The 26,438-nt window shown below is 30.6% G+C and overlaps 1 protein-coding gene across 1 annotated transcript in view; it reads right to left on the reverse strand.

The window, feature by feature from the left end:
* LOC127465447 (netrin receptor DCC-like) overlaps positions 1–26,112 on the reverse strand; it is a 98,965-nt gene extending 72,853 nt beyond the window's left edge. Inside the window, exons 1-6 of the mRNA XM_051775928.1 lie at positions 26,031–26,112; positions 21,112–21,426; positions 16,747–17,022; positions 14,162–14,315; positions 8,234–8,370; positions 4,572–4,726 (exon numbers count right to left, since the gene is read on the reverse strand). Coding sequence (XP_051631888.1) covers positions 4,572–4,726; positions 8,234–8,370; positions 14,162–14,315; positions 16,747–17,022; positions 21,112–21,426; positions 26,031–26,094 — 1,101 coding nt within the window. The 5' untranslated portion in view covers positions 26,095–26,112. The remainder of the gene's footprint in view (positions 1–4,571; positions 4,727–8,233; positions 8,371–14,161; positions 14,316–16,746; positions 17,023–21,111; positions 21,427–26,030) is intronic.
* Between the last annotated feature and the right edge of the window lie 326 nt (positions 26,113–26,438).

The following is a 26,438-nucleotide window of genomic DNA, read 5'->3' on the forward strand; positions in this document are numbered from 1 at the left end:
CCATTTTTTTCCCATTAAAATTCAAATTTTTTTCTCAAAAAAATCAGATTTTTTCCCCTTAAAATCCAATTTTTTTCTCAATTGGAATTTTTTTCCAAAAAAATGTGATTTTTTGGAGAAAAAAATCTGATTTTTTGGGGGAAAAAATCTGATTTTTTGGGGAAAAAAATCTGATTTTTTGGGGAAAAAAATCTGATTTTTTGGGGAAAAAATCTGATTTTCTGGGGGAAAAATCTGATTTTCTGGGGGAAAAAAATGTTATTTTATGGGGGAAAAAATTAGATTTTTTGGGGGAAAAAAATTAGATTTTTTTGGTGAAAAATTGGAATTTTTTTCCAAAAAAAATCTGATTTTTTGGGAGAAAAAATGGGATTTTTTGGGGGAAAAAATGGGATTTTTGGGGGGAAAAATTCTGATTTTCTGGAGAAAAAAATTAGATTTTTTTGGTAAAAAATTGGAATTTTTATCCCAAAAAAATGTGATTTTTTGGAGAAAAAAATCTGATTTTTTGGGGAAAAAATCTGATTTTTTGGGGGAAAAAATCTGATTTTTTGGGAAAAAAATGTGATTTTTGGGGTAAAAAATCTGATTTTTTGGGGAAAAAATGGGATTTTTTGGGTAAAAAATTGGAATTTTTATCCCAAAAAAATGTGATTTTTTGGAGAAAAAAATCTGATTTTTTGGGGAAAAAAATCTGATTTTCTGGGGGAAAAAATCTGATTTTTTGGGGAAAAAATCTGATTTTTTTGGGGAAAAAATTCTGATTTTTTGGGGAAAAAAATCTGATTTTCTGGCGGAAAAAACTGATTTTTTGGGGGGAAAAATTCTGATTTTTTGGGGAAAAAATGGGATTTTTGGGGGAAAAAAATCTGATTTTCTGGGGGAAAAAATCTGATTTTTTGGGGAAAAAATCTGGTTTTCTGGGGGAAAAAATCTGATTTTTTGGGGAAAAAATCTGGTTTTTTGGGGGAAAAAATCAGATTTTCTGGGGGAAAAAATCTGATTTTTTGGGAAAAAAATCTGATTTTTTTGGGGAAAAAAATTGGGATTTTTTTCCAAAAAAAAAGGGATTTTTTGGGGGAAAAAATGGGATTTTTGGGGAAAAAATTTGATTTTTTGGGCAAAAAACTTTGAATTTTTTTCCAAAAAAATGTAATTTTTTGGGGAAAAAATCTGATTTTTTGGGGGAAAAAATCTGATTTTTTGGGGGAAAAAATCTGATTTTTTGGGGAAAAAATTCTGATTTTTTGGGGGAAAAAATCTGATTTTTTGGGGGAAAAAATCTGATTTTTTGGGGAAAAAAATGGGATTTTTGGGGGAAAAAAATCTGATTTTTTGGGGGAAAAAATCTGATTTTTTGGGGGAAAAAATCTGATTTTTTGGGGGAAAAAATCTGATTTTTTGGGGAAAAAAATCTGATTTTTTGGGGGAAAAAATCTGATTTTCTGGAGAAAAAAATCTGATTTTTTGGGGAAAAAAATCTGATTTTTTGGGGGAAAAATTCTGATTTTTTGGGGGAAAAATTCTGATTTTTTGGAGAAAAAAATCTGATTTTTTGGGGAAAAAAATCTGATTTTTTGGGGGAAAAAATCTGATTTTTTGGGGAAAAAAATCTGATTTTTGGGGGAAAAAATCTGATTTTTTTCAGAAAAAAATCTGATTTTTTGGGGAAAAAATTGAGATTTTTTTCCAAAAAAAATCTGATTTTTTGGGGGAAAAAATGGGATTTTTTGGGGGAAAAAATGGGATTTTTTGGAGAAAAAAATCTGATTTTTTGGGGGAAAAAATCTGATTTTTGGGGAAAAAAATCTGATTTTTGGGGGGAAATAATCTGATTTTTTGGGGAAAAAAACCTGATTTTTTGGGGAAAAAAATGGGATTTTTTAGGAAAAAAATCTGATTTTTTGGGGAAAAAATCTGATTTTTTGGGGGAAAAAATGTGATTTTCTGGGGGAAATAATTAGATTTTTTGGGGAAAAAAGTCTGATTTTTTGGAGAAAAAATTGGTATTTTTTTCCAAAAAAAATATGATTTTTTGGGGGAAAAAATCTGATTTTTTGGGGGAAAAATGTGATTTTTTGGGGAAAAAAATGGGATTTTTTAGGGAAAAAAATTGGGATTTTTTTCCAAAAAAAAGGGATTTTTTGGGGGAAAAAATGGGATTTTTGGGGAAAAAATTTGATTTTTTGGGCAAAAAATTGGAATTTTTTTCCAAAAAAATGTAATTTTTTGGGGAAAAAATCTGATTTTTTGGGGGAAAAAATCTGATTTTTTGGGGAAAAAAATCTGATTTTCTGGGGGAAAAAATCTGATTTTTGGGGAAAAAAATCTGATTTTTTGGGGGAAAAAATTAGATTTTTTTGGTAAAAAATTGGAATTTTTTTCCAAAAAAAATCTGATTTTTTGGGGTAAAAAATCTGATTTTCTGGGAGAAAAAAATCTGATTTTTTGGGGAAAAAAATCTGATTTTCTGGGGAAAAAAATGTGATTTTTTGGGGAAAAAAATGTGATTTTTTGGGGAAAAAAACTGATTTTTTGGGGGAAAAAATGGGATTTTTTAGGGAAAAAATCTGATTTTTTGGGGGAAAAAAATGGGATTTTTTTAGCCAAAAAAAGGGATTTTTTGGGAAAAGCTGGGAATTCCTTACCACGATCTGGAAGTAGTCGTTGGGAATGACGACGTCGCCGTTTTTGAGCCATTCCACGACGGGCGGGGGTTTTGGGGGAAAAAAATGTGATTTTTTGGGGGAAAAAAGTGTGATTTTTTGGGGGGAAAAAATCTGATTTTTTGGGGGAAAAAAATCTGATTTTTTGGGGAAAAAAATTAGATTTTTTTGGTGAAAAATTGGAATTTTTTTCCAAAAAAAATCTGATTTTTTGAGGAAAAAAATCTGATTTTTTGGGGAAAAAATGTGATTTTTTGGAGAAAAAAATCTGATTTTCTGGGGGAAAAAATCTGATTTTTTTGGGGAAAAAATTCTGATTTTTTGGGGGAAAAAATCTGATTTTTTGGGGAAAAAATGGGATTTTTGGGGGAAAAAATCTGATTTTTTTGGGGAAAAAATTCTGATTTTTTGGGGGAAAAAATCTGATTTTTTGGGGGAAAAAATCTGATTTTTTGGGGAAAAAAATCTGATTTTTTGGGGAAAAAATCTGATTTTTTGGCAAAAAAAATCTGATTTTCTGGGGGAAAAATTCTGATTTTTTGGGGGAAAAATTCTGATATTTTGGAGAAAAAAATCTGATTTTTTGGGGGAAAAAATCTGATTTTTTGGGGAAAAAAATGTGATTTTTTGTCAAAAAAAATCTGATTTTCTGGGGGAAAAACCTGATTTTTTGGGGGGAAAAAATTAGATTTTTTTGGTGAAAAATTGGAATTTTTTTCCAAAAAAAATCTGATTTTTTGGGAGAAAAAATGGGATTTTTTGGAGAAAAAAATGGGATTTTTGGGGGGAAAAAATCTGATTTTTTGGGGAAAAAAACTGATTTTCTGGAGGAAAAAAATCTGATTTTCTGGGGAAAAAAATCTGATTTTCTGGGGAAAAAATCTGATTTTTTTCCAAAAAAAATCTGATTTTTTGGGGGAAAAAATGGGATTTTTTGGGGGAAAAAATGGGATTTTTTGGAGAAAAAAATCTGATTTTTTGGGGGAAAAAATTGGGATTTTTTTCAAAAAAAATGTGATTTTTTTGGGTAAAAAATTGGAATTTTTTCCAAAAAAAATTTGATTTTTTGGGGAAAAAATCTGATTTTTTGGAGAAAAAAATCTGATTTTTTGGGGGGGGAAAAATCTGATTTTTTGCAGAAAAAATTCTGATTTTTTAGGGAAAAAAATGGGATTTTTTAGGGAAAAAATCTGATTTTTTGGGGAAAAAAATCTGATTTTCTGGGGGAAAAAATCTGATTTTTTGGGGAAAAAATTCTGATTTTTTGGGGAGAAAAATTAGATTTTTTTGGTAAAAAATTGGAATTTTTTTCTAAAAAAATTCTGATTTTTTGGGGGGGGGAAAATTCTGATTTTTTGGGGGAAAAAATCTGATTTTTTGGGGAAAAAAATCTGATTTTCTGGGGAAAAAAATGTGATTTTTTGGGGAAAAAATCTGATTTTTTGGGGAAAAAAATCTGATTTTTTAGGGAAAAAATTGGAATTTTTTTCCAAAAAAAATCTGATTTTTTGGGAGAAAAAATGGGATTTTTGGGGGAAAAAATGGGATTTTTTGGGTAAAAAATTGGAATTTTTATCCCAAAAAAATGTGATTTTTTGGAAAAAAAAATCTGATTTTTTGGGGGGAAAAAATCTGATTTTTTGGGGAAAAAAATCTGATTTTTTGGGGAAAAAATCTGATTTTTTTGGGGAAAAAATTCTGATTTTTTGGGGGAAAAAATCTGATTTTTTGGGGAAAAAAATGGGATTTTTTGGGGAAAAAAATGTGATTTTTTGGGGAAAAAAACTGATTTTTGGGGGAAAAAATCTGATTTTTTGGGGGAAAAAATCTGATTTTCTGGGGGAAAAAAATGGGATTTTTTAACCAAAAAAAGGGATTTTTTGGGAAAAGCTGGGAATTCCTTACCACGATCTGGAAGTAGTCGTTGGGAATGACGACGTCGCCGTTTTTGAGCCATTCCACGACGGGCGGGGGTTTTCCGGCCACGGAACATTCCAGCTCGACGTCGGAGCGCTCGGCAGCGGCGAGGTCGGACGGGCGGGTCAGGAAGCGGGGCGGGACTGGGGAGAGATTTGCATAAAATTTGCATAAATTTGAATGAAGGGGAGAAAATTTATCCAGAAATTCTCAATTTTTAAATAAATTTAAACAAATTTCTCGAAAAAAATTTTGAATTTTGAGTAAATTCAAATGAATTCATTAAATTTATTCAAATTTTAAATAAATTTTAAATAAATTTGAATAAATTTCAATAAATTTATGCCCAAAAATCTGAATTTTTGAATAAGTTCCAAAAAATTTATCTTAATTCTCAAATTTGAATAAATTTGAAAAAAATTTGGTGAAATTTTAAAAAATTCCTCAGAAATTCCCAATTTTGAATAAATTTAAAAATATTTCTCAAAAAAATTCTCAATTTTTGAATAAATTTGAATAAATTTCTCTAAAAAATTCCCAAATTTGAATAAATTTGAAAAAAATTTGGAGAAATTCAAAAAAATTCCTCAAAAATTCCCGATTTTTGAAAAAATTCAAAAAATTTTCTGAAGAAATTCTCAAATTTGAATAAATTGAAAGAAATTTTAATAAATTCCAATAAATTTCTCATAAAAGTCTCAATTTTGAATAAATTTTAAAATATTTCTCAAAAAATTCTTAATTTTGGAATGAATTCGAATAAATTTCTCGAGAAATTCTCAAATTTGAATAAATTTGAAAAAATTTGGAGAAATTTAAAAAAAATTCCTCAAAAAATCTCAATTTTTGAATAAATTCAAGTAAATTACATGAAAAAGCCTTAAGAAATAAAATTTTTAAGTAAAACTATTAATAAATTTGAATAATTTAAATTATTTCAAATAAATTTCTCAGAAAATTCTTAATTTGGAAAAATTTGAATTAATTCAAATTAATTTGAAAAAATTCAAATAAATTTCTCAAAAATTTTGGAGTTTTTAATAAATTCAGATAGATTTTTTGAAAAATTCTCAAATTTTGAATGAATTTGAAGACATTTGAATACGTTTAAAGAAATTTCTCAAAAAAATCTCGACTTTTGAATAAATTTGAATAAATTTCTCCAAAAAATCTCAATTTTGAATAAATTTGAAAAAAATTTCCATAATTTTGAATAAATTCGAATAAATTCAAAAAAGTTCAAATAAACCTGAGTAAATTTGAAGAAATTTCTCAAAAATCTCGTTTTTTAATAAATTCAAATAAATTTCTCAAGAAATTTACAATTTTGGAATAAATTCAAATAAATTGGAATAAATTGGAATAAATTCAAATAAATTTCTTTAAAAATTCTCCAATTTGACTAAATTTGAATAAATGCAAAGAAATTTCTTGAAAAAAATCTCTTTTTTTAATAAATTCTAAAAAATTGCTCAAAAATTCTCAGTTTTTGAAGAAAATTGAAGGAATTCAAAGAAATTTGAAGAAATTTGAAGAAGTTTCAATTTGAAAGAAATGTTAAATTTTAAAGAAATTTAAATAAATTTTCAATTTGACAAAATTTTTAATTTTGAAGACATTTGAAAAAATTTTTAATTTGGAAGAAATTTTAAATTTTGAAGAAATTTTTTTAAAAATTAAATTTGAATAAATTTGAATAAATTTGAATAAAATAAATTAATAATTAAGAATTAAATAAATTCCAAAAAATGGGAAGATTTAAGAAAAAATTCCCAAAAAATGGGAAAATTCAAGAAAATTCTCCAAAAAATGGGAAAATTCAAAAAAATTCCATAAAAAATGGGATAATTTGGGATAATTAAAAAAAAATTGGATAATTAAAAAAATTCAACAAAAAAGGGAAAATTCAAAAAAATTCGCAAAAAATGGGATAATTAAAAATAATAATTAAAAAATGGGGAAATTCAAGAAAATTCATAAAAAATTGAGATAATTAAAAATAATAATAATAAAAATGGGAAAATTTTAAAAAATTCCCCAAAATTGGGGAAATTTAAAAAAATTACCCAAAAAATTTGGAAAATTCAAATAAAATCTTAAAAAAATGGGAAAATTCAAAAAAAATTCCCAAAAATTTTGGAAAATTTACAAAAAAATACCCAAAAAATTTGATAATTAAAAATAACAATAAAAAATGGGAAAATTCAAGAAATTTAATAAAAAATTTGGGAAATTCAGAAAAAAAATTCCCAAAAAATTGGGATAATTTTTAAAAATTCCTAAAAAATGGGAAAATTAAAAATAAAAATTAAAAAATGGGAAGATTAAAAAAATTCATTAAAAAATGGGAAAATTTAAGAAAAATACCCAAAAAATTTGATAATTAAAAATAATTATTAAAAAAATGGGAAAATTCAAGAAAATTCCAAAAAAAATTTGGAAAATTTAAAAAATTCTTAAAAAATGGGAAAATTAAAAATAATAATTAAAAAATGGGGAAATTCAAAAAAAATTCCCCAAAAATTTGAAAAATTAAAAAAAAGTTCCCAAAAAAATGAGAAAATTCAAAATAATAATTAAAAAATGGGAAAATTCCAAAAAATTCTCGAAAAATGGGAAAATTTAAGAAAAATACTCAAAAAATTTGATAATTAAAAATAATTATTGAAAAAATGGGAAAATTTAAGAAAATTTAATAAAAAATTTGGGAAATTCACAAAAAATTCCCAAAAATGGGAAAATTCAAGAAAAAATTCCCCAAAAAATTGATAATTAAAAATAATTATTAAAAAAATGGGAAAATTCAAGAAAATTACCAAAAAAATTTGGAAATTTCAGAAAAAATTCTTTAAAAATTGGGATAATTTTTAAAAATTCCAAAAAAATTGGGATAATTTTTAAAAATTCCAAAAAGAATTTGAAAAATTCAAGAAAATTCCTAAAAAATTGAGATAATTAAAAATCATAGTTAAAAAATGGGAAAATTCAAGAAAATTCCCCAAAAAAATTTGGAAAATTCACAAAAAATTCCCCAAAATGGGAAAATTCAAGAAAAATTCCCAAAAAATGGGAAAATTAAAAATAAGAATTAAAAAATGGGAAAATTCAAGAAAATTCCCCAAAAAAATTTGGAAAATTCACAAAAAATTCCCCAAAATGGGAAAATTCAAGAAAAATTCCCCAAAAATGGGAAAATTAAAAATAATAATTAAAAAGTGGGAAAATTCAAGAAAATTACTAAAAAAATTTGGGAAATTCAGAAAAAATTCCCCAAAAATTTTAAAAATTCAGAAAAAATTCAAAAAAATGAGAAAATTCAAAATAATAATAAAAAATGGGGAAATTCAAGAAAATTTCTTAAAAAATTTGGGAAATTCAGAAAAAAATTCCTAAAAAATTTGGAAAAATTCAAGAAAATTTCTAAAAAATTTGGAAAATTCAAAAAAAATCCCCAAAAATTTGAAAAATTCAAAAAAAACTCGAAAAAAAATTTGAAAAATTCAGAAAAAATTCAAAAGAAAATTAAAAAAAATCCAAAAAATTTGAAAAATTCAAAAAAATTCAAAAAAAAGGGAAAATTCAATTTAAATTTGAAATAAAAAGGGGGGAATTTTTTGGGGAATTCCGGGGATTTTCCGGGAATGACTCACCCAGGACCCGCAGGTGGGCGGAGCCGCTGCTGTTCCCGCCCCCGGAAGTGACGAGGCAGGTGTAGGAGCCGCCGTCGGAATCGCGGACGTCGGAGATGCGCAGGTTGCTGCCGGAGAGCAGCTGGAATTTCGGCGAGCTGGGAAGAAAATCCAAATTTTTCCCAGAAAATCCCATTTTTTTCCCATTAAAAATCCCAATTTTTTCCCCAAAAAATCCCATTTTTTTCATGAAAAAATCACATTTTTTTCCCAAAAAATCCCATTTTTTCCCCCTAAAAATCCAGATTTTTTTCCCAGGAAATCCAATTTTTCCCCTAAAAATTCAGATTTTTTCCCCCTAAAAATTCAGATTTTTTCCCCATAAAAATCCTATTTTTTTCCCCTAAAAATTCAATTTTTTTCCCTGAAAATCCCAATTTTTTCCCCCAGAAAATCCCATTTTTTCCCCTAAAAATCCCATTTTTTCCCCCTAAAAATCCAGATTTTTTTCCCAGAAAATCCAATTTTTCCCCAAAAAAATCCCATTTTTTTCCCCTAAAAATCCCATTTTTTTCCCCTAAAAATTCAAATTTTTTCCCCTAAAAATCCAATTTTTTTCCCCTAAAAATCCCATTTTTTCCTGAAAAATCCCATATTTTCCCCGCTAAAAATCCTATTTTTTTCCCCTAAAAATCCCATTTTTTCCTGAAAAATCCCATTTTTTCCCCCTAAAAATCCTATTTTTTTCCTCTAAAAATACAAATTTTTTACCCTAAAAAATCCTATTTTTTTCTCCTAAAAATCCCATTTTTTCCCAAGAAAATTCCATTTTTTTCCCCTAAAAATCCAATTTTTTTCCCATAAAAATCCTATTTTTTTCCCCTAAAAATTCAATTTTTTTCCCTGAAAATCCCAATTTTTTCTCCCAGAAAATCCCATTTTTTCCCCAGAAAATCCCATTTTTTCCCCCTAAAAATCCAGATTTTTTTCCTGAGAAAATCCCATTTTTTTCCTATTAAAATCCCAATTTTTCCCCAGAAAAATTCAATTTTTTTCTCTTAAAAATCCCATTTTTTTTTCCCATAAAAATTCAATTTTTTCCCAAGAAAATCCTATTTTTTTCCCTAAAAATCCAGATTTTTTTCCCAGAAAATCCAATTTTTCCCCAAAAAAATCCCATTTTTTTCCCCTAAAAATCCCATTTTTTTCCCAGAAAATTCAGATTTTTTCCCCTAAAAATTCAAATTTTTTCCCAGAAAAATTCAAATTTTTTCCCCTAAAAATCTCAATTTTTTTCTCCTAAAAATCCCATTTTTTCCCAAGAAAATTCCATTTTTTTCCCTGAAAATCCCAATTTTTTCCCCTAAAAATTCAATTTTTTTCTCCTAAAAATCCCATTTTTTTCCCATTAAAATTCCATTTTTTCCCCATAAAAATCCCATTTTTTTCCCCCTAAAAATCTCAATTTTTTCCCCAAAAAATCCCTTTTTTTTCTCCAGAAAAATTCAATTTTTTTCCCCTAAAAATCCCATTTTTTCCCCTAAAAATCCAAATTTTTTTCCCCAAAAATCCAATTTTTTTCCCTAAAAATTCAATTTTTTTCCCCAGAAAAATCCAATTTTTTTCCCTGAAAAATCCCATTTTTTCCCCATAAAAATCCTATTTTTTTCCCCTAAAAATTCAGATTTTTTCCCCATAAAAATCCTATTTTTTTCCCCTACAAATTCAATTTTTTTCCCTGAAAATCCCAATTTTTTCCCCCAGAAAATCCCATTTTTTCCCCAGAAAATCCCATTTTTTCCCCCTAAAAATCCAGATTTTTTTCCCAGAAAATCCAATTTTTCCCCAAAAAAATCCCATTTTTTTCCCCTAAAAATCCCATTTTTTTCCCCTAAAAATTCAAATTTTTTCCCCTAAAAATCCAATTTTTTTCCCCTAAAAATCCCATTTTTTCCTGAAAAATCCCATATTTTCCCCGCTAAAAATCCTATTTTTTTCCCCTAAAAATCCCATTTTTTCCTGAAAAATCCCATTTTTTCCCCCTAAAAATCCTATTTTTTTCCTCTAAAAATACAAATTTTTTACCCTAAAAAATCCTATTTTTTTCTCCTAAAAATCCCATTTTTTCCCAAGAAAATTCCATTTTTTTCCCCTAAAAATCCAATTTTTTTCCCATAAAAATCCTATTTTTTTCCCCTAAAAATTCAATTTTTTTCCCTGAAAATCCCAATTTTTTCTCCCAGAAAATCCCATTTTTTCCCCAGAAAATCCCATTTTTCCCCCTAAAAATCCAGATTTTTTTCCTGAGAAAATCCCATTTTTTTCCTATTAAAATCCCAATTTTTCCCCAGAAAAATTCAATTTTTTTCTCTTAAAAATCCCATTTTTTTTTCCCATAAAAATTCAATTTTTTCCCAAGAAAATCCAATTTTTTTCCCTAAAAATTCAGATTTTTTTCCTGAGAAAATCCCATTTTTTTCCTATTAAAATCCCAATTTTTTCCCCAAAAAATCCCTTTTTTTTCCCCAGAAAAATTCAGATTTTTTCCCCTAAAAATCCCATTTTTTCCCCTAAAAAATTCCATTTTTTCCCCATAAAAATCCTATTTTTTTCCCCTAAAAATTCAGATTTTTTTCCCCTAAAAATCCCATTTTTTTCCCCCCAAAAATCCCATTTTTTCCCTGAAAAATCCCATTTTTTCCCCAGAAAAATCCTATTTTTTTCCCCTAAAAATTCAAATTTTTTCCCCTAAAAATCCAATTTTTTTCCCCTAAAAATCCCATTTTTTCCTGAAAAATCCCATTTTTTCCCCCTAAAAATCCTATTTTTTTCCTCAAAAAATTCAAATTTTTTACCCTAAAAAATCCTATTTTTTTCCCCTAAAAATCCCATTTTTTCCCGAGAAAATTCCATTTTTTCCCCATAAAAAACAATTTTTCCCCCTAAAAATCTCAATTTTCTCCCAGAAAAATCCCATTTTTTTCCCTAAAAATCCAATTTTTTCCCCAGAAAAATCCCATTTTTTTCCCCAAAAAATCCAATTTTTTCCCTATAAAAACCAAATTTTTTCCCAGAAAAATTCAATTTTTTTTCCCCTAAATATCCCATTTTTTTCCCTAAAAATTCCATTTTTTCCCCAGAAAAATCCTATTTTTTTCCCCTAAAAATTCAAACTTTTTCCCCTAAAAATATCAATTTTTTTCTCCTAAAAATCCCTTTTTTGTTTCCCTAACAATTGAATTTTTTCCCCCTAAAAATCTCATTTTTTTCTCTGAAAAATCCCATTTTTTTCCTATTAAAATCCCAATTTTTTCCCCAAAAAATCCCTTTTTTTTCCCCAGAAAAATTCAATTTTTTTCCCCAAAAATCCTATTTTTTCCCTAAAAATTCAACTTTTTTCTCCAGAAAATCCCAATTTTTTCCCTGAAATTCCATTTTTTTTCCCTAAAAATTCAGATTTTTTCCCCCTAAAAATTCAGATTTTTTCCCCCTAAAAATTCAGATTTTTTCCCCCTAAAAATTCAGATTTTTTTCCCCTAAAAATTCAGATTTTTTTCCCCTAAAAATCTTAATTTTTTTCTCCTAAAAATCCAATTTTTTTCCCATACAAATCCCATTTTTTCCCTGAAAAATCCCATTTTTTCCCCAGAAAAATCCAATTTTTTTCCAGAAAAATCCCATTTTTTTCCCCTAAAAATCCCATTTTTTCCCCCAGAAAAATCCAATTTTTTTCCCCAAAAAATCCCATTTTTTCCCCTAAAAATCCAAAAATTTTCCCTAAAAATCCCATTTTTTTCCCCTAAAAATCTCAATTTTTTCTCCTAAAAATCCCATTTTTTCCCAAGAAAATTCCATTTTTTCCCCAGAAAAATCCTATTTTTTCCCCTAAAAATCTCAATTTTTTCCCAGAAAAATCCCATTTTTTCCCCTAAAAATCCAAATTTTTTTGCCTAAAAATCCCATATTTTTTTCCCATAAAAATTCAATTTTTCCCCTAAAAATCCCAATTTTTTCCCCCAGAAAAATTCAATTTTTTTTCCCCTGAAAATCCAGATTTTTTTCCCCTAAAAATTCCATTTTTATCCAAAAAAAATCCCATTTTTTCCCCTAAAAATCCCATTTTTTCCCAAGAAAATTCCATTTTTCCCCAGAAAAATTGAATTTTTTTCCCCTAAAAATTCAAATTTTTTCCCCTAAAAATCCAAATTTTTTTCCCCTAAAAATTCAATTTTTTCCCCCTAAAAATCTCAAATTTTTTTCTCCTAAAAATCCAATTTTTTTCCCCTAAAAATCCCAATTTTTTTCCCCTAAAAATCCCTTTTTTTTCCCAGAAAAATTCAATTTTTTTCTCCTAAAAATCCCAATTTTTTCCCTGAAAAATTCCATTTTTTCTCCAAAAAATCCCATTTCTTCCCTAAAAATACAATTTTTTTTCCCCAAAAAATCCCAATTTTTTCCCTAAAAAATCAATTTTTTTCCCCAGAAAAATTCAATTTTTTTCCCCAGAAAATCCCATTTTTTCCCCTAAAAATCACATTTTTTTTCCCATTAAAATCACATTTTTATTCCCCAGAAAATCCCAAATGGGATTTTTATGAGAAAAAAATTGGATTTTAATGGGGAAAAAAAATGGTATTTTCTTGGGGGAAAAAATGGGATTTTTAGGGAAAAAAATGGGATTTTAATGGGAAAAAAATTGGTTTTTTAGGGAGAAAAAATGGGATTTTTAGGAAAAAATATTGGATTTTTATGGGAAAAAAATAAGATTTTAATGGGAAAAAAATTGGATTTTTAGGGAGAAAAAATGGGATTTTTAGGAGAAAAAATGGGATTTTTAGGGGGAAAAAAATTGGATTTTTAGGGGAAAAAATTTGGGATTTATAGGGGAAAAAATTTGGGATTTATAGGGGAAAAAATTTGGGATTTATAGGGGAAAAAACTGGATTTTTAGGGGAAAAAATGGGATTTTAATGGGAAAAAAATGGGATTTTTAGGGGATAAAATTGAATTTTAATGGGAAAAAAATTGGGATTTTTATGGAAAAAATGGGATTTTTAGGGGAAAAAATGGGATTTTTAGGGGAAAAAAATGGGATTTTAATGGGAAAAAATTGGGATTTTTAGGGGGAAAAAATTGGGATTCTTAGGGGAAAAATTGGGATTTTTAGGGGGGAAAATGGGATTTTTAGGGGAAAAAAATGGGATTTTTATGGGAAAAAATGGGATTTTTAGGGAGAAAAAATGGGATTTTTAGGGGGAAAAAAAGGGATTTTTAAGGGGAAAAATGGGATTTTTAGGGGAAAAATTGGGATTTTTTGGAGAAAGAAATTGGGATTTTTAGGGGAAAAAATGAGATTTTTAGGGGGAAAAAAATAAGATTTTTAGGGAAAAAAATTGGATTTTTAGGGGAAAAAATGGGATTTTAATGGGAAAAAATGGGATTTTTCTGGAAAAAAAAGTGGGATTTTTAGGGAGAAAAAATTGTGATTTTCAGGGGGAAAAATGGGATTTTTAGGGGAAAAAAATTGGATTTTACGGGGGAAAAATGGGATTTTTAGGGGGAAAAAATGGGATTTTTAGGGGGAAAAATGGGATTTTTGGGGGGAAAAACGGGGATTTTTAGGGAAAAAAGTGGGATTTTAATGGGGAAAAAATGAGATTTTTAGGGAGAAAAAATGGGATTTTTAGGGGGGAAAATTTGGATTTTTATGGGGAAAAAAATGGGACTTTTAGGGGGAAAAAATGGGATTTTTAGGGGATAAAATTGAATTTTAATGGGAAAAAAATTGGGATTTTTATGGAAAAAATGGGATTTTTATGGGAAAAAATGGGATTTTTAGGGAGAAAAAATGGGATTTTTAGGGGAAAAAAAAGGGATTTTTAGGGGGAAAAATGGGATTTTGGGGGGAAAAAAATGGGATTTTGGGGAGAGGAAAAAATTCAGGAATACCTGGTGGGAATGACTTGGTCCCCTCGGAGCCAGGTGATGGTGGGCGGCGGAATTCCGGAGGCGCAACATTCCAGGACGGCCTCCCGGCCTTCCAGGGCCACGACGTCGGCAGGTTTCCGGAGGAAAAGCGGCGGGATCCGGTGGGAGCCGGGATCTGGGAATGATGGGAAAAAAAAGTGGGAATTTTGGGGGAAAAATTGGGAATTTTAGGGGAAAAAATGGGATTTTTTAGGGGAAAAAATGGGATTTTTTAGGGGAAAAAATGGGATTTTTAGGGGGGAAAAAATTGAATTTTTTAGGGATAAAATGGGATTTTTCGGGGAAAAAAATCGGATTTTTTGGGGGAAAAATTGGGATTTTCAGGGGAAGAAAATGGGATTTTTTGGGGAAAAAATTGGATTTTTCAGGGAAAAAATGAGATTTTTAGGGGAAAAAAAATGGGATTTTTAGGGAGAAAAAATGGGATTTTTAGGGAGAAAAAATGGGATTTTTAGGGGAAAAAAATGGGATTTTTAGGGGGAAAAATGGGATTTTTAGGGGAAAAAAAATGGGATTTTTAGGGGAAAAAATTGGGGGTTTTTTGAGAAAAAAATGGGATTTTTAGGGAGAAAAAATGGGATTTTTAGGGGGAAAAATGGGATTTTTAGGGGGAAAAAATGGGATTTTTAGGGAGAAAAAATGGGATTTTTGGGGGAAAAAAATGGGATTTTAATGGGAAAAAATTGGGATTTTTATGGGGAAAAAAATGGGATTTTAATGGAAAAAATGGGATTTTCAGGGGAAAAAATGAGATTTTTAGGGGGAAAAAATGGGATTTTTAGGGGAAAAAAAATGGGATTTTTAGGGGAAAAAAATGGGATTTTAATGGGAAAAAATTGGGATTTTTATGGGGAAAAAAATGGGATTTTTATGGGGAAAAAAATGGGATTTTTGGGGGAAAAAAATGGGATTTTAATGGGAAAAAATTGGGATTTTTAGGGTGAAAAAATGGGATTTTTTAGGGGAAAATTGGGAATTTTAGGGGGAAAATGGGAGAAATTAAAGGGATTAAAATCTGGAATATTCCCAAAAGATTTTAAGGGAATTCCAGGGGGAAATTGGGAATTTTGGGGGAAAAATTGGGAATTTTGGAGGAAAAATGGGATTTTTTAGGGGGAAAAATGGGATTTTTAGGGGAAAAAATGGGAATTTTGGGGGAAAATTGGGAATTTTGGGAGGAAAATGGGAGAAATAAAAGGGATTAAAATCTGGAATATTCCCAAAAGATTTTAAGGGAATTCCAGGGGGAAATTGGGAATTTTGGGGGAAAAAATGGGATTTTTTAGGGGAAAAAATGGGATTTTTTAGGGGGGAAAATTGGGAATTTTGGAGGGAAAATGGGAGAAATAAAAGGGATTAAAATCTGGAATATTCCCAAAAGATTTTAAGGGAATTCCAGGGGGAAATTGGGAATTTTATGGGAAAAATTGGGAATTTTGGGGGAAAAATGGGATTTTTTAGGGGAAAAAATGGGATTTTTAGGGGGAAAATTGGGAATTTTGGGGGGAAAATGGGAGAAATAAAAGGGATTAAAATCTGGAATATTCCAAAAAAATTTTAAGGGAATTCCAGGGGGAAATTGGGAATTTTGGGGGGAAAATTGGGAATTTTAGGGGGAAAAATGGGATTTTTTAGGGGGAAAATTGGGATTTTTTAGGGGGAAAATTGGGAATTTTGGGGGGAAAATGGGAGAAATAAAAGGGATTAAAATCTGGAATATTCCCAAAAGATTTTAAGGGAATTCCAGGGGGAAATTGGGAATTTTGGGGGGAAAAATGGGAATTTTGGGGGAAAAAATGGGATTTTTTAGGGGAAAAAATGGGATTTTTTAGGGGGAAAATTGGGAATTTTGGGAGGAAAATGGGAGAAATAAAAGGGATTAAAATCTGGAATATTCCCAAAAGATTTTAAGAGAATTCCAGGGGGAAATTGGGAATTTTGGGGAAAAAATGGGATTTTTAGGGGAAAAAATGGGATTTTTTAGGGGAAAAAATGGGATTTTTTTAAGGGGGAAAATTGGGAATTTTGGGAGGAAAATGGGAGAAATAAAAGGGATTAAAATCTGGAATATTCCCAAAAGATTTTAAGGGAATTCCAGGGGGAAATTGGGAATTTTGGGGGAAAAATGGGAGAAATAAAAGGGATTAAAATCCTGAATATTCCCAATGGGAAAAGTGGGAATTTTGGGGGGAAAAATGGGAAAAAATGGGAAAAAAACATTCCAAAATATCTGGAATATTATCAAGGGATTTTAAGGGAACTTTGGGGGGGAAATTGGGAATTTTGGGGGGAAAATGGGAGAAATAAAAGGGATTAAAATCCTGAATATTCCCAGGGGATTTTAAAGGAATTTCAGGGGAAAAATTGGGAATTTTGGGGGGAAAATGAGAGAACTAAAAGGGATTAAAATCTTGAATATTCCCGAATTTTGGGGAAAAATGGGGAAAAAATTGGGATTATCCTGGAAATTCTCAAATTCCCAAATATTCCTGAGGGATTTTGATGGGAAAAAGTGGGAATTTTGGGGGAAAAATTGGGATTTTTACCCTCCAAGACCCGGAGCTCGGCGTCGTTCCCGCTGCGGGATCCGGCGGGATTCTTGGCGATGCAGCGGTAAATTCCGGAATCTTCCGGGCGGATGCGGCTGATCTGGAGGGTTCCGGAGGGCAGGAGGGAAATTCGGGAATCCGGGAGAAGCTCTTCCTGGTTTTTTTGCCAGTGGATGGAAGGGGCGGGGTCGGCGGCGGCGGAGCAGCGGAAAAGGACGGAATCGCCCGGGAAGGCGGAGGCGGGTTCCGGGTGGGAGAGGAAGCGCGGAGGAGCTGGGAAAATAGGGAAAAATTGGGAATTTTTTGGGGATTTTTTGGGATTTTTTGGGGATTTTTTGGGGATTTTTGGGGGATTTTTCGGGGATTTTTTGGGGATTTTTTAAGGATTTTTTGGGGATTTTTTTGGATTTTTAGGGGATTTTTGGGGGATTTTTGGGGGATTTTTTGGGGATTTTTTGGGGATTTTTTTTGGATTTTTGGGGGATTTTTTGGGGATTTTTTGGGGATTTTTTGGGGATTTTTTGGGTAATTTTGGGGGGATTTTTGGGGATTTTTTGGGAATTTTTTGGGGATTTTTGGGGGATTTTTTGGGGATTTTTTGGGGAATTTTTGGGGAATTTTTGGGGGTTTTTTTGGGATTTTTTGGGGATTTTTTGGGGATTTTTTGGGGATTTTTTTGGAATTTTTTGGGATTTTTTTGGGATTTTTTTGGGATTTTTTGGGGATTTTTTGGGGATTTTTTGGGGATTTTTTTGGATTTTTTGGGGATTTTTTAGGGAATTTTTGGGGGATTTTTTGGTGAATTTTTGGGAATTTTTTGAGTTTTTTCGGGAATTTGGTGGATATTTTGGGGGATTTTTTTGGGAGATTTTTTTGGGGGATTTTTGGGGATTTTTTGGGGATTTTTTGGGGATTTTTGGGGATTTTTTGGGATTTTTTGGGATTTTTTGGGGATTTTTTGGGGATTTTTTGGGGATTTTTCGGGGATTTTGTGGGGATTTTTCGGGGATTTTTTCAGATTTTTAGGGGATTTTTTGGGGATTTTTTGGGATTTTTGGGGGGATTTTTTAGGGATTTTTTGGGGATTTTTGGGGGAATTTTTATGGGATTTTTGGGGATTTTTTGGGGATTTTTTTGGGATTTTTGGGGGATTTTTTGGGATTTTTTTGGGATTTTTTGGGGATTTTTTTGGGATTTTTTGGGGGATTTTTTGGGGGATTTTTTGGGGATTTTTTGGGGAATTTTTGGGATTTTTTGGGAATTTTTGGGGGATTTTTGGGGGATTTTTTTGGATTTTTTTGGATTTTTTGGGGATTTTTTGGGGATTTTTTGGGGATTTTTTGGGGATTTTTTGGGGAATTTTTGGGGATTTTTTTGGGATTTTTGGGGATTTTTTGGGGATTTTGGGGGGATTTTTGGGGATTTTTTTGGAATTTTGGGTGATTTTTTGGTGAATTTTTGGGGATTTTGGGGGGGATTTTTGGGGATTTTTTGGGGGATTTTTTGGAGATTTTTTGGGATTTTTTGAGGATTTTTTTGGGATTTTTTGGGGATTTTTTGAGGATTTTTTGGGGATTTTTGGGGGATTTTTTGGGGATTTTTTGGGATTTTTTGGGGATTTTTTGGGGATTTTTGGGGATTTTTTGGGGATTTTTTGGGGATTTTTTGGGGATTTTTTGGGGATTTTTGGAGATTTTTTGGGATTTTTGGGGGATTTTTTGGGATTTTTTGGGGATTATTTAGGGATTTTTGGGGGAATTTTTGGGGAATTTTTCAGGGATTTTTTGGGATTTTTGGGGGATTTTTCTGGGATTTTTCAGGGATTTTTGGGGGATTTTTTGGGTAATTTGGGGGATTTTTTGGGGAATTTTTGGGGATTTTTTGGGGATTTTTTGGGGATTTTTTGGGGATTTTTTGGGATTTTTTGGGGATTTGGGGGGGATTTTTTGGGGATTTTTTGGGGATTTTGGGGGGATTTTTGGGGGATTTTTTGGAGATTTTTGGGGATTTTTTGGGGATTTTTTGGGGATTTTTGGGGATTTTTTGGGGATTTTTGGGGGAATTTTTGGGGAATTTTTCAGGGATTTTTTGGGATTTTTTGGGGGATTTTTTGGGGATTTTTTGGGGATTTTTTGGGGGGATTTTTTGGGATTTTTTTGGGGATTTTTTGGGGATTTTTGGGGATTTTTGGGGGATTTTTTGGGATTTTTTGGGATTTTTGGGGGATTTTTGGGGGATTTTTTGGGGAATTTTTCAGGGATTTTTTGGGATTTTTTGGGGATTTTTTGGGGGATTTTTTGGGGATTTTTTGGGGATTTTTTTGGGGGATTTTTTGGGATTTTTTGGGGATTTTTTGGGGATTTTTGGGGGAATTTTTGGGGATTTTTTGGGGTAATTTTGGGGATTTTTTGGGGATTTTTGGGGAATTTTGGGGATAATTTCTGGTTTATTTTGGGACAATTTCTGAATAATTTCGGGATAATTTCTGGATTATTTTGGGATATTTTTGGGATAATTTCTGGTATATTTTTAGAATAATTTCTGATTTATTTTGGGATCATTTCTGAATAATTTCGGGATAATTTCTGAATAATTTTGGGATCATTTCTGGGTTTTTTGGGGGATAATTTCTGGATCATTTGGGGATAATTTCTGATTTATTTTTGGGATAATTTCTGGATTATTTTGAGATATTTTTGGGATAATTTCTGGTATATTTTTAGAATAATTTCTGATTTATTTTGGGATAATTTCTGAATAATTTTGGGATAATTTCTGGATTATTTTGGGATCATTTCTGGATCATTTTTGGGATAATTTCTGAATAATTTTGGAATAATTTCTGGTTTATTTTTGGAGTAATTTCTGGATTATTTTGGGATAATTTCTGGTTTATTTTTAAGATAATTTCTGAATAATTTTGGGATAATTTCTGGTATATTTTTAGAATAATTTCTGATTTATTTTGGAATAATTTCTGATTTATTTTAGAATAATTTCTGATTTATTTTGGGACAATTTCTGGATTATTTTAAGATAATTTCTGAATAATTTTAGGATAATTTCTGCTTTATTTTTGATCATTTTTTGGGATCACTTTGGGATAATTTCTGAATAATTTTGGGATCATTTCTGGATTATTTCGGGATAATTTCTGGTTTATTTTTAAGATAATTTCTGAATAATTTTGGGATAATTTCTGGTCTATTTTTAGAATAATTTCTGATTTATTTTGGGATAATTTCTGAATAATTTTGGAATAATTCCTGGATTAATTTTGGATATTTTTGGGATAATTTCTGATTTATTTGGGGATAATTTCTGAATAATTTGGGGATAATTCCTGGATTATTTTGGGATATTTTTGGGATAATTTCTGGTATATTTTTAGGATAATTTCTGAATAATTTTGGAATAATTCCTGGATTATTTTGAGATCATTTTGGGATAATTTCTGGTTTATTTTAGGATAATTTCTGAATAATTTCGGGATAATTTCTGGTGTATTTTTGGGATCATTTTGGGATCAATTTTGGGTCATTTTTGGGATTATTTTTGGGATAATTTTGTGATCATTTCTGGTTTATTTTTGGGATCATTTCTGGATAATTTCTGGTTTATTTTTGGGATAATTTCTGGATTATTTTGGGAATAATTTGTGATCTTTTATGTTTTATTTTTTGGATTATTTTGGGATCATTTTGTGGATCATTTTTTGTTTATTTTTGGGATTATTTTGGGATCATTTTTTGGTCCTTTGGGGATTTTTTGGGGATAATTTTTGGGATTATTTTGGGATCATTTCTGGTTTATTTTGGGATAATTTCTGGTTTATTTTTGGGATAATTTCTGGTCAATTTTTAGGATAATTTCTGATTAATTTTAAGATAATTTCTGCTTTATTTTTGATCATTTTTTGGGATCACTTTGGGATAATTTCTGAATAATTTTGGGATCATTTCTGGATTATTTCGGGATAATTTCTGGTTTATTTTTAAGATAATTTCTGAATAATTTTGGGATAATTTCTGGTCTATTTTTAGAATAATTTCTGATTTATTTTGGGATAATTTCTGAATAATTTTGGAATAATTCCTGGATTAATTTTGGATATTTTTGGGATAATTTCTGAATAATTTCAGGATAATTTCTGATTTATTTTGGAATAATTTCTGGATAATTTTGGAATAATTTCTGGATAATTTTGGAATAATTTCTGATTTATTTTGGGATAATTTCTGAATAATTTCAGGATAATTTCTGAATAATTTCGGGATATTTTGGGGATAATTTCTGGTATATTTTCAAGATAATTTCTGAATAATTTCGGGATCATTCCCAGCTTATTCCCACCCCCCTTACCCGCCACCAGCACTCGGGCCGCCCGGCTGACGACGGCGCCGAGCTCTCCCAGCGCCGCCTGGCACTGGTAAAGCCCTTCATCCGGCTTGTGGTGCCGGGAGTGGACGACGTTCCGGATCAAGAGGGATCCGTTGGGAAGCTGTTGGAGCCTCTCGTCGGCCCCGGGTTGGAGGAAGAGGGAATCCTTTTTCCAGCGGATCTCCGGAATTCCGAGGGCGGCGCGGGCGGCGCAGTGGAGGGCGACGGAGCCGCCGCGGACGGCGACGGCGTCGGAGGGTTCCGTCAGGAAGCGGAGGGCGGCGAAAGGCGGCGAGGCTGGGGGAGAGAGGGGGAGAAGGGGGAGTGGAGATATAAATAAAATTCCATAAAATTCCCGTAAGATTCCCACAAAATTCCCATAAAATTCTCACAAAATTCCCATAAAATTACCACAGAAATTCCCATAAAATTGTCACAAAATTCCCATAAAATTCCTACAAAATTCTCATCAAATTCCACAGAAATTCCTGCAAAAATTCTCACAGAATTTCCACAAAAATCCCACAAAATTCCCATAAAATTCAAAAAAAATTCGCATAAAATTACCACAAAATTCCAAAAAAATTCCCATAAAATTCCCAAAAAATTCCCGTAAAATTCTCACAAAATTTAAAAAAAATTCCCACCAAAATTCCAAAAAAAATTCTCACAAATTCCACAAAAATTCCCACCAAAATTCCAAAAAAAATTCTCACAAATTCCACAAAAATTCCCATAAAATTCCCATAAAATTCCCACAGAAATTGCCACAAAATTCCCATAAAATTCCCATAAAATTACCACAAAAATTCCCATGAAATTCCCACAGAAATTCCTACAAAATTTCCAGAAAAATCCCACAAAATTCCCATAAAATTCCCACAAAATTCAAAAAAAATTCTCACAGAAATTGCCACAAAATTCCCCAAAAATTCCCATAAAATTCTCACAAAATTAAAAAAAAATTCCCAAAAAATTGCCACAAAATTCCCATAAAATTCCCATAAAATTCCCACAAAAAAATCCCATAAAATTCCCATAAAATTAGCACAAAAATTCCCATAAAATTCCCATAAAATTCCCACAAAAAAATCCCATAAAATTCCCATAAAATTAGCACAAAAATTCCCATAAAATTCCCACAAAATTCCAAAAAAATTCCCAAAAAATTGCCACAAAATTCCCATAAAATTCCCAAAAAAATTCCCACAAAATTTAAAAAAATTCCCACCAAAATTCCAAAAAAATTTCCATAAAATTCCCACAAAATTCCCACAAAATTCCCATGAAATTCTCACCAAAAATGCCATAAAATTACCACAAAATTGCCACAAAATTCCCACAAAATTCCCATAAAATTACCATAAAATTCCAAAAAAATTGCCACAAAATTCCCATAAAATTCCCATAAAATTACCACAAAAAATCCCACTGAAATTCCCATAAAATTACCACAAAATTCCCATAAAATTCCCCAAAAATTCCCATAAAATTACCAGAAAAATTCCTATAAAATTCCCATAAAATTACCACAGAAATTCCCATAAAATTCCCATAAAATTACCACAAAAATTCCCATAAAATTCCCACAAAATTCAAAAAAAATTCTCACAGAAATTCCTACAAAATTCCCAAAAAATTCCCATAAAATTCCCAAAGAATTGCCACAAAATTCCCATAAAATTCCCATAAAATTACCACAAAATTCCAAAAAAAATTACCACAAAATTACCACAAAATTCCCATAAAATTCCCATAAAATTCCCAAAAAATTCCAAAAAAAATTACCACAAAATTGCCACAAAATTCCCATAAAATTCCCATAAAAATTACCACAAAAATCCCATAAAATTACCACAAAATTCCCACTAAATTCCCATAAAAATTACCACAAAAAATCCCATAAAATTCCCATAAAATTACCACAAAATTCCCATAAAATTCCCACGAAATTAAAAAAAAATTCTCACAGAAATTCCCATTTAATTCCCAAAAAATTCCCATAAAATTCTCACAAAATTTAAAAAAATTCCCACCAAAATTCCAAAAAAATTTCCATGAAATTCCCACAAAATTCCCACGAATTTCCAAAAAATTCTCATAAAATTCCCACAAAAATTCCCATGAAATTCCCACAGAAATTCCTACAAAATTTCCAGAAAAATCCCACAAAATTCCCAAAAAATTCCCACTAAATTCAAAAAAAATTCTCGCAGAAATTGCCACAAAATTCCCAAAAAATTCCCATAAAATTCCCCAAAAATTCCCATAAAATTACCACAAAATTCCCATGAAATTCTCACCAAAAATCCTGTAAAATTACCACAAAATTGCCACAAAATTCCCATAAAATTCCTACAAAATTCCCATAAAATTACCACAAAATTCCCACAGAAATTCCTACAAAATTCCCAAAAAATTCCCATAAAATTCCCAAAGAATTGCCACAAAATTCCCATAAAATTCCCATAAAATTCCCACAAAATTCCCATAAAATTACCATGAAATTCCCACAGAAATTCCCAGAAAATTCCCAGAAAATTCCCACAGAAATTCCTACAAAACTAACATAAAATTCCCACAGAAATTCCAACAAAATTCCCACAAAATTCCCACAAAATTCCCACAAAATTCCCACAGAAATTCCTATAAAATTACCACAAAAATTCCCATAAAATTCCCACAGAAATTCCTACAAAATTAACATAAAATTCCCACAAAAATTCCCATGAAATTCCCACAGAATTTCCCACAGAAATTCCTACAAATTTCTCACAAAATTCCCATAGAAATTCCCACAAAATTACAACAAAATTCCCATGAAATTCCCACAAAATTACCACAAAATTCCCAGAAAATTCCCACAAAAATTCCCATAAATTTCCCACAAAAATTCCCAGAAAATTCCCACAAAAATCCCACAAAATTCCTACAAAATTCCCATAAAATTCCAAAAAAATTCCCATAAAATTACCACAAAATCCCCACAAAATTCCCATGAAATTCCCACAAAAATCCCACAAAAATTCCCATAAAATTCCCACAGAAATTCCCACAGGAATTCCCATAAAATTACCACAAAAAATCCCAGAAAATTCCCATGAAATTCCCACAAAATTCCCACAGAAATTCCCACAAAATTCCCACAAAAATTCCCACCGAAATTCCTACAAAAATCCCTTTTTATTCCCTAAAAATTCCATGAAAACTCCTTTAAAAATCCATTAAAAAAAACCCATAAAAAATTCCATAAAATCCCCCTGAAAATTCCATAAAAACCTCTTTAAAATTCCATTTAAAAACCCCTCTAAAATTCCATTAAATCCCCTCAAAAATTCCATTTAAAAACTCCTCAAAAATTCCATAAAATCCCCTTTAAAATTCCATAAAATCCCCTTTAAAATTCCATTTAAAAACCCTTTAAAATTCCATAAAAACCCCTTTGAAAATTCCATAAAATCCCCTCTAAAATTCCATAAAAACCTCTTTAAAATTCCATAAAAAATCACCTTAAAAATTCCCTAAAAAATCCTTTAAAATTCCCTAAAAACTCCCCTAAAATTCCATAAAAACCCCTTTAAAATTCCATAAAAACCCCTCTAAAATTCCATAAAATCCCCTCTAAAATTCCCTAAAAAATCACCTTTAAAAATTCCACCAAAACCCCTTTAAAATTCCATAAAAAAACTCTTGAAAATTCCATAAAAACTCCTCTAAAATTCCATAAAAACCCCTCTAAAATTCCATTAAAAATCTCCTTTAAAATTCCCTAAAAAATCTTTAAAAATTCCATAAAATCCCCTTAAAAATTCCATAAAAAATCACCTTAAAAATTCCATAAAAACCTCTTTCAAATTCCATTAAAAAATCACCTTAAAAATTCCATAAAAACTCCTCTAAAATTCCATAAAATCCCCTCTAAAATTCCCTAAAAAATCACCTTAAAAATTCCATAAAAACTCCTCTAAAATTCCATAAAAACTCCTCAAAAATTCCATAAAACCTCCTCTAAAATTCCATAAAAATCCCTTAAAAATTCCATAAAATCCCCTTTAAAAATTCCATAAAAACCTCTTTAAAAATTCCCTAAAAACCCCTCTGAAATTCCATAAAAACTCCCCTAAAATTCCATAAAAACTCCTCTAAAATTCCACAAAAAAACCCTTTAAAATTCCATAAAACCCCCTCTAAAATTCCACAAAAAAACCCTTTAAAAATTCCATAAAATCCCCTCTAAAATTCCATAAAAAATCTCCTTTAAAATTCCCTAAAAACTCATTTAAAATTCCATAAAAACTCCTCTAAAATTCCATAAAAAATCCTTTAAAATTCCCTAAAAACCCCTCTAAAATTCCACAAAAAAACCCTTTAAAAATTCCCTAAAAACCCCTTAAAAATTCCCTAAAAACCCCTTAAAAATTCCCTAAAAACCCCTTAAAAATTCCCTAAAAACCCCTTAAAAATTCCATAAAATCCCCTTAAAAATTCCCTAAAAACTCCTTAAAAATTCCCTAAAAACCCCTTAAAAATTCCCTAAAAACCCCTAAAAAATTCCATAAAAACTCCTTAAAAATTCCCTAAAAACCCCTTAAAAATTCCCTAAAAACCCCTCCAAAATTCCCTAAAAACCCCTTAAAAATTCCCTAAAAACCCCTTAAAAATTCCCTAAAAACCCCTCCAAAATTCCCAAACATCCCGCTGAATATTCCCATGGAATCAACATTCCCGGGAAAACCAAAAAACCGGGAGAACAACACCAAGATCATCCCCCTCCCCCTCCCTTTCCCATTGTTCTTCCCAAAAAAAAAAAAAAACGGGAATGAACCTTTCACCCCCTCCTTTCTTTTCCCGGTTTTTCCCGGGAATAAAAATCCTTGGGAATAAAAAATCCCGGGACTTACCGGGAATGTCGCCCTTGGAAAAACCCACCAGGAGCCAGAGGAGGCAGGAAAAGTTGGGATCCATATTCCAGAGGGGGGGAATTCCCGGCGCATCCAAGGCCTTTTCCAAAGGGAAATTCCAGAGGGGTTTTTTTAAGGAGGAGATCCCGGGATTTAGGGAGGAGAATCCCGGGATTTAGGGAGGAGATTCCCAGGATTTAGGGAGGAGATTCCCGGGATTTAGGGATGAGATTCCCAGGATTTAGGGAGGAGATTCCCGGGATTTGGGGATGAGATTCCCGGGATTTAGGGGTGAGATTCCCAGGATTTAGGGAGGAGATTCCCGGGATTTAGGGATGAGATTCCCAGGATTTAGGGAGGAGATTCCCGGGATTTAGGGAGGAGATTCCCGGGATTTAGGGAGGAGAT

The sequence above is a fragment of the Manacus candei genome, unplaced genomic scaffold, assembly GCF_025592945.1.
Source record: "Manacus candei isolate 608988 ecotype Guabito, Panama unplaced genomic scaffold, ASM2559294v1 h1tg000395l, whole genome shotgun sequence".
NCBI classification, from domain to species: Eukaryota; Metazoa; Chordata; class Aves; order Passeriformes; family Pipridae; genus Manacus; species Manacus candei.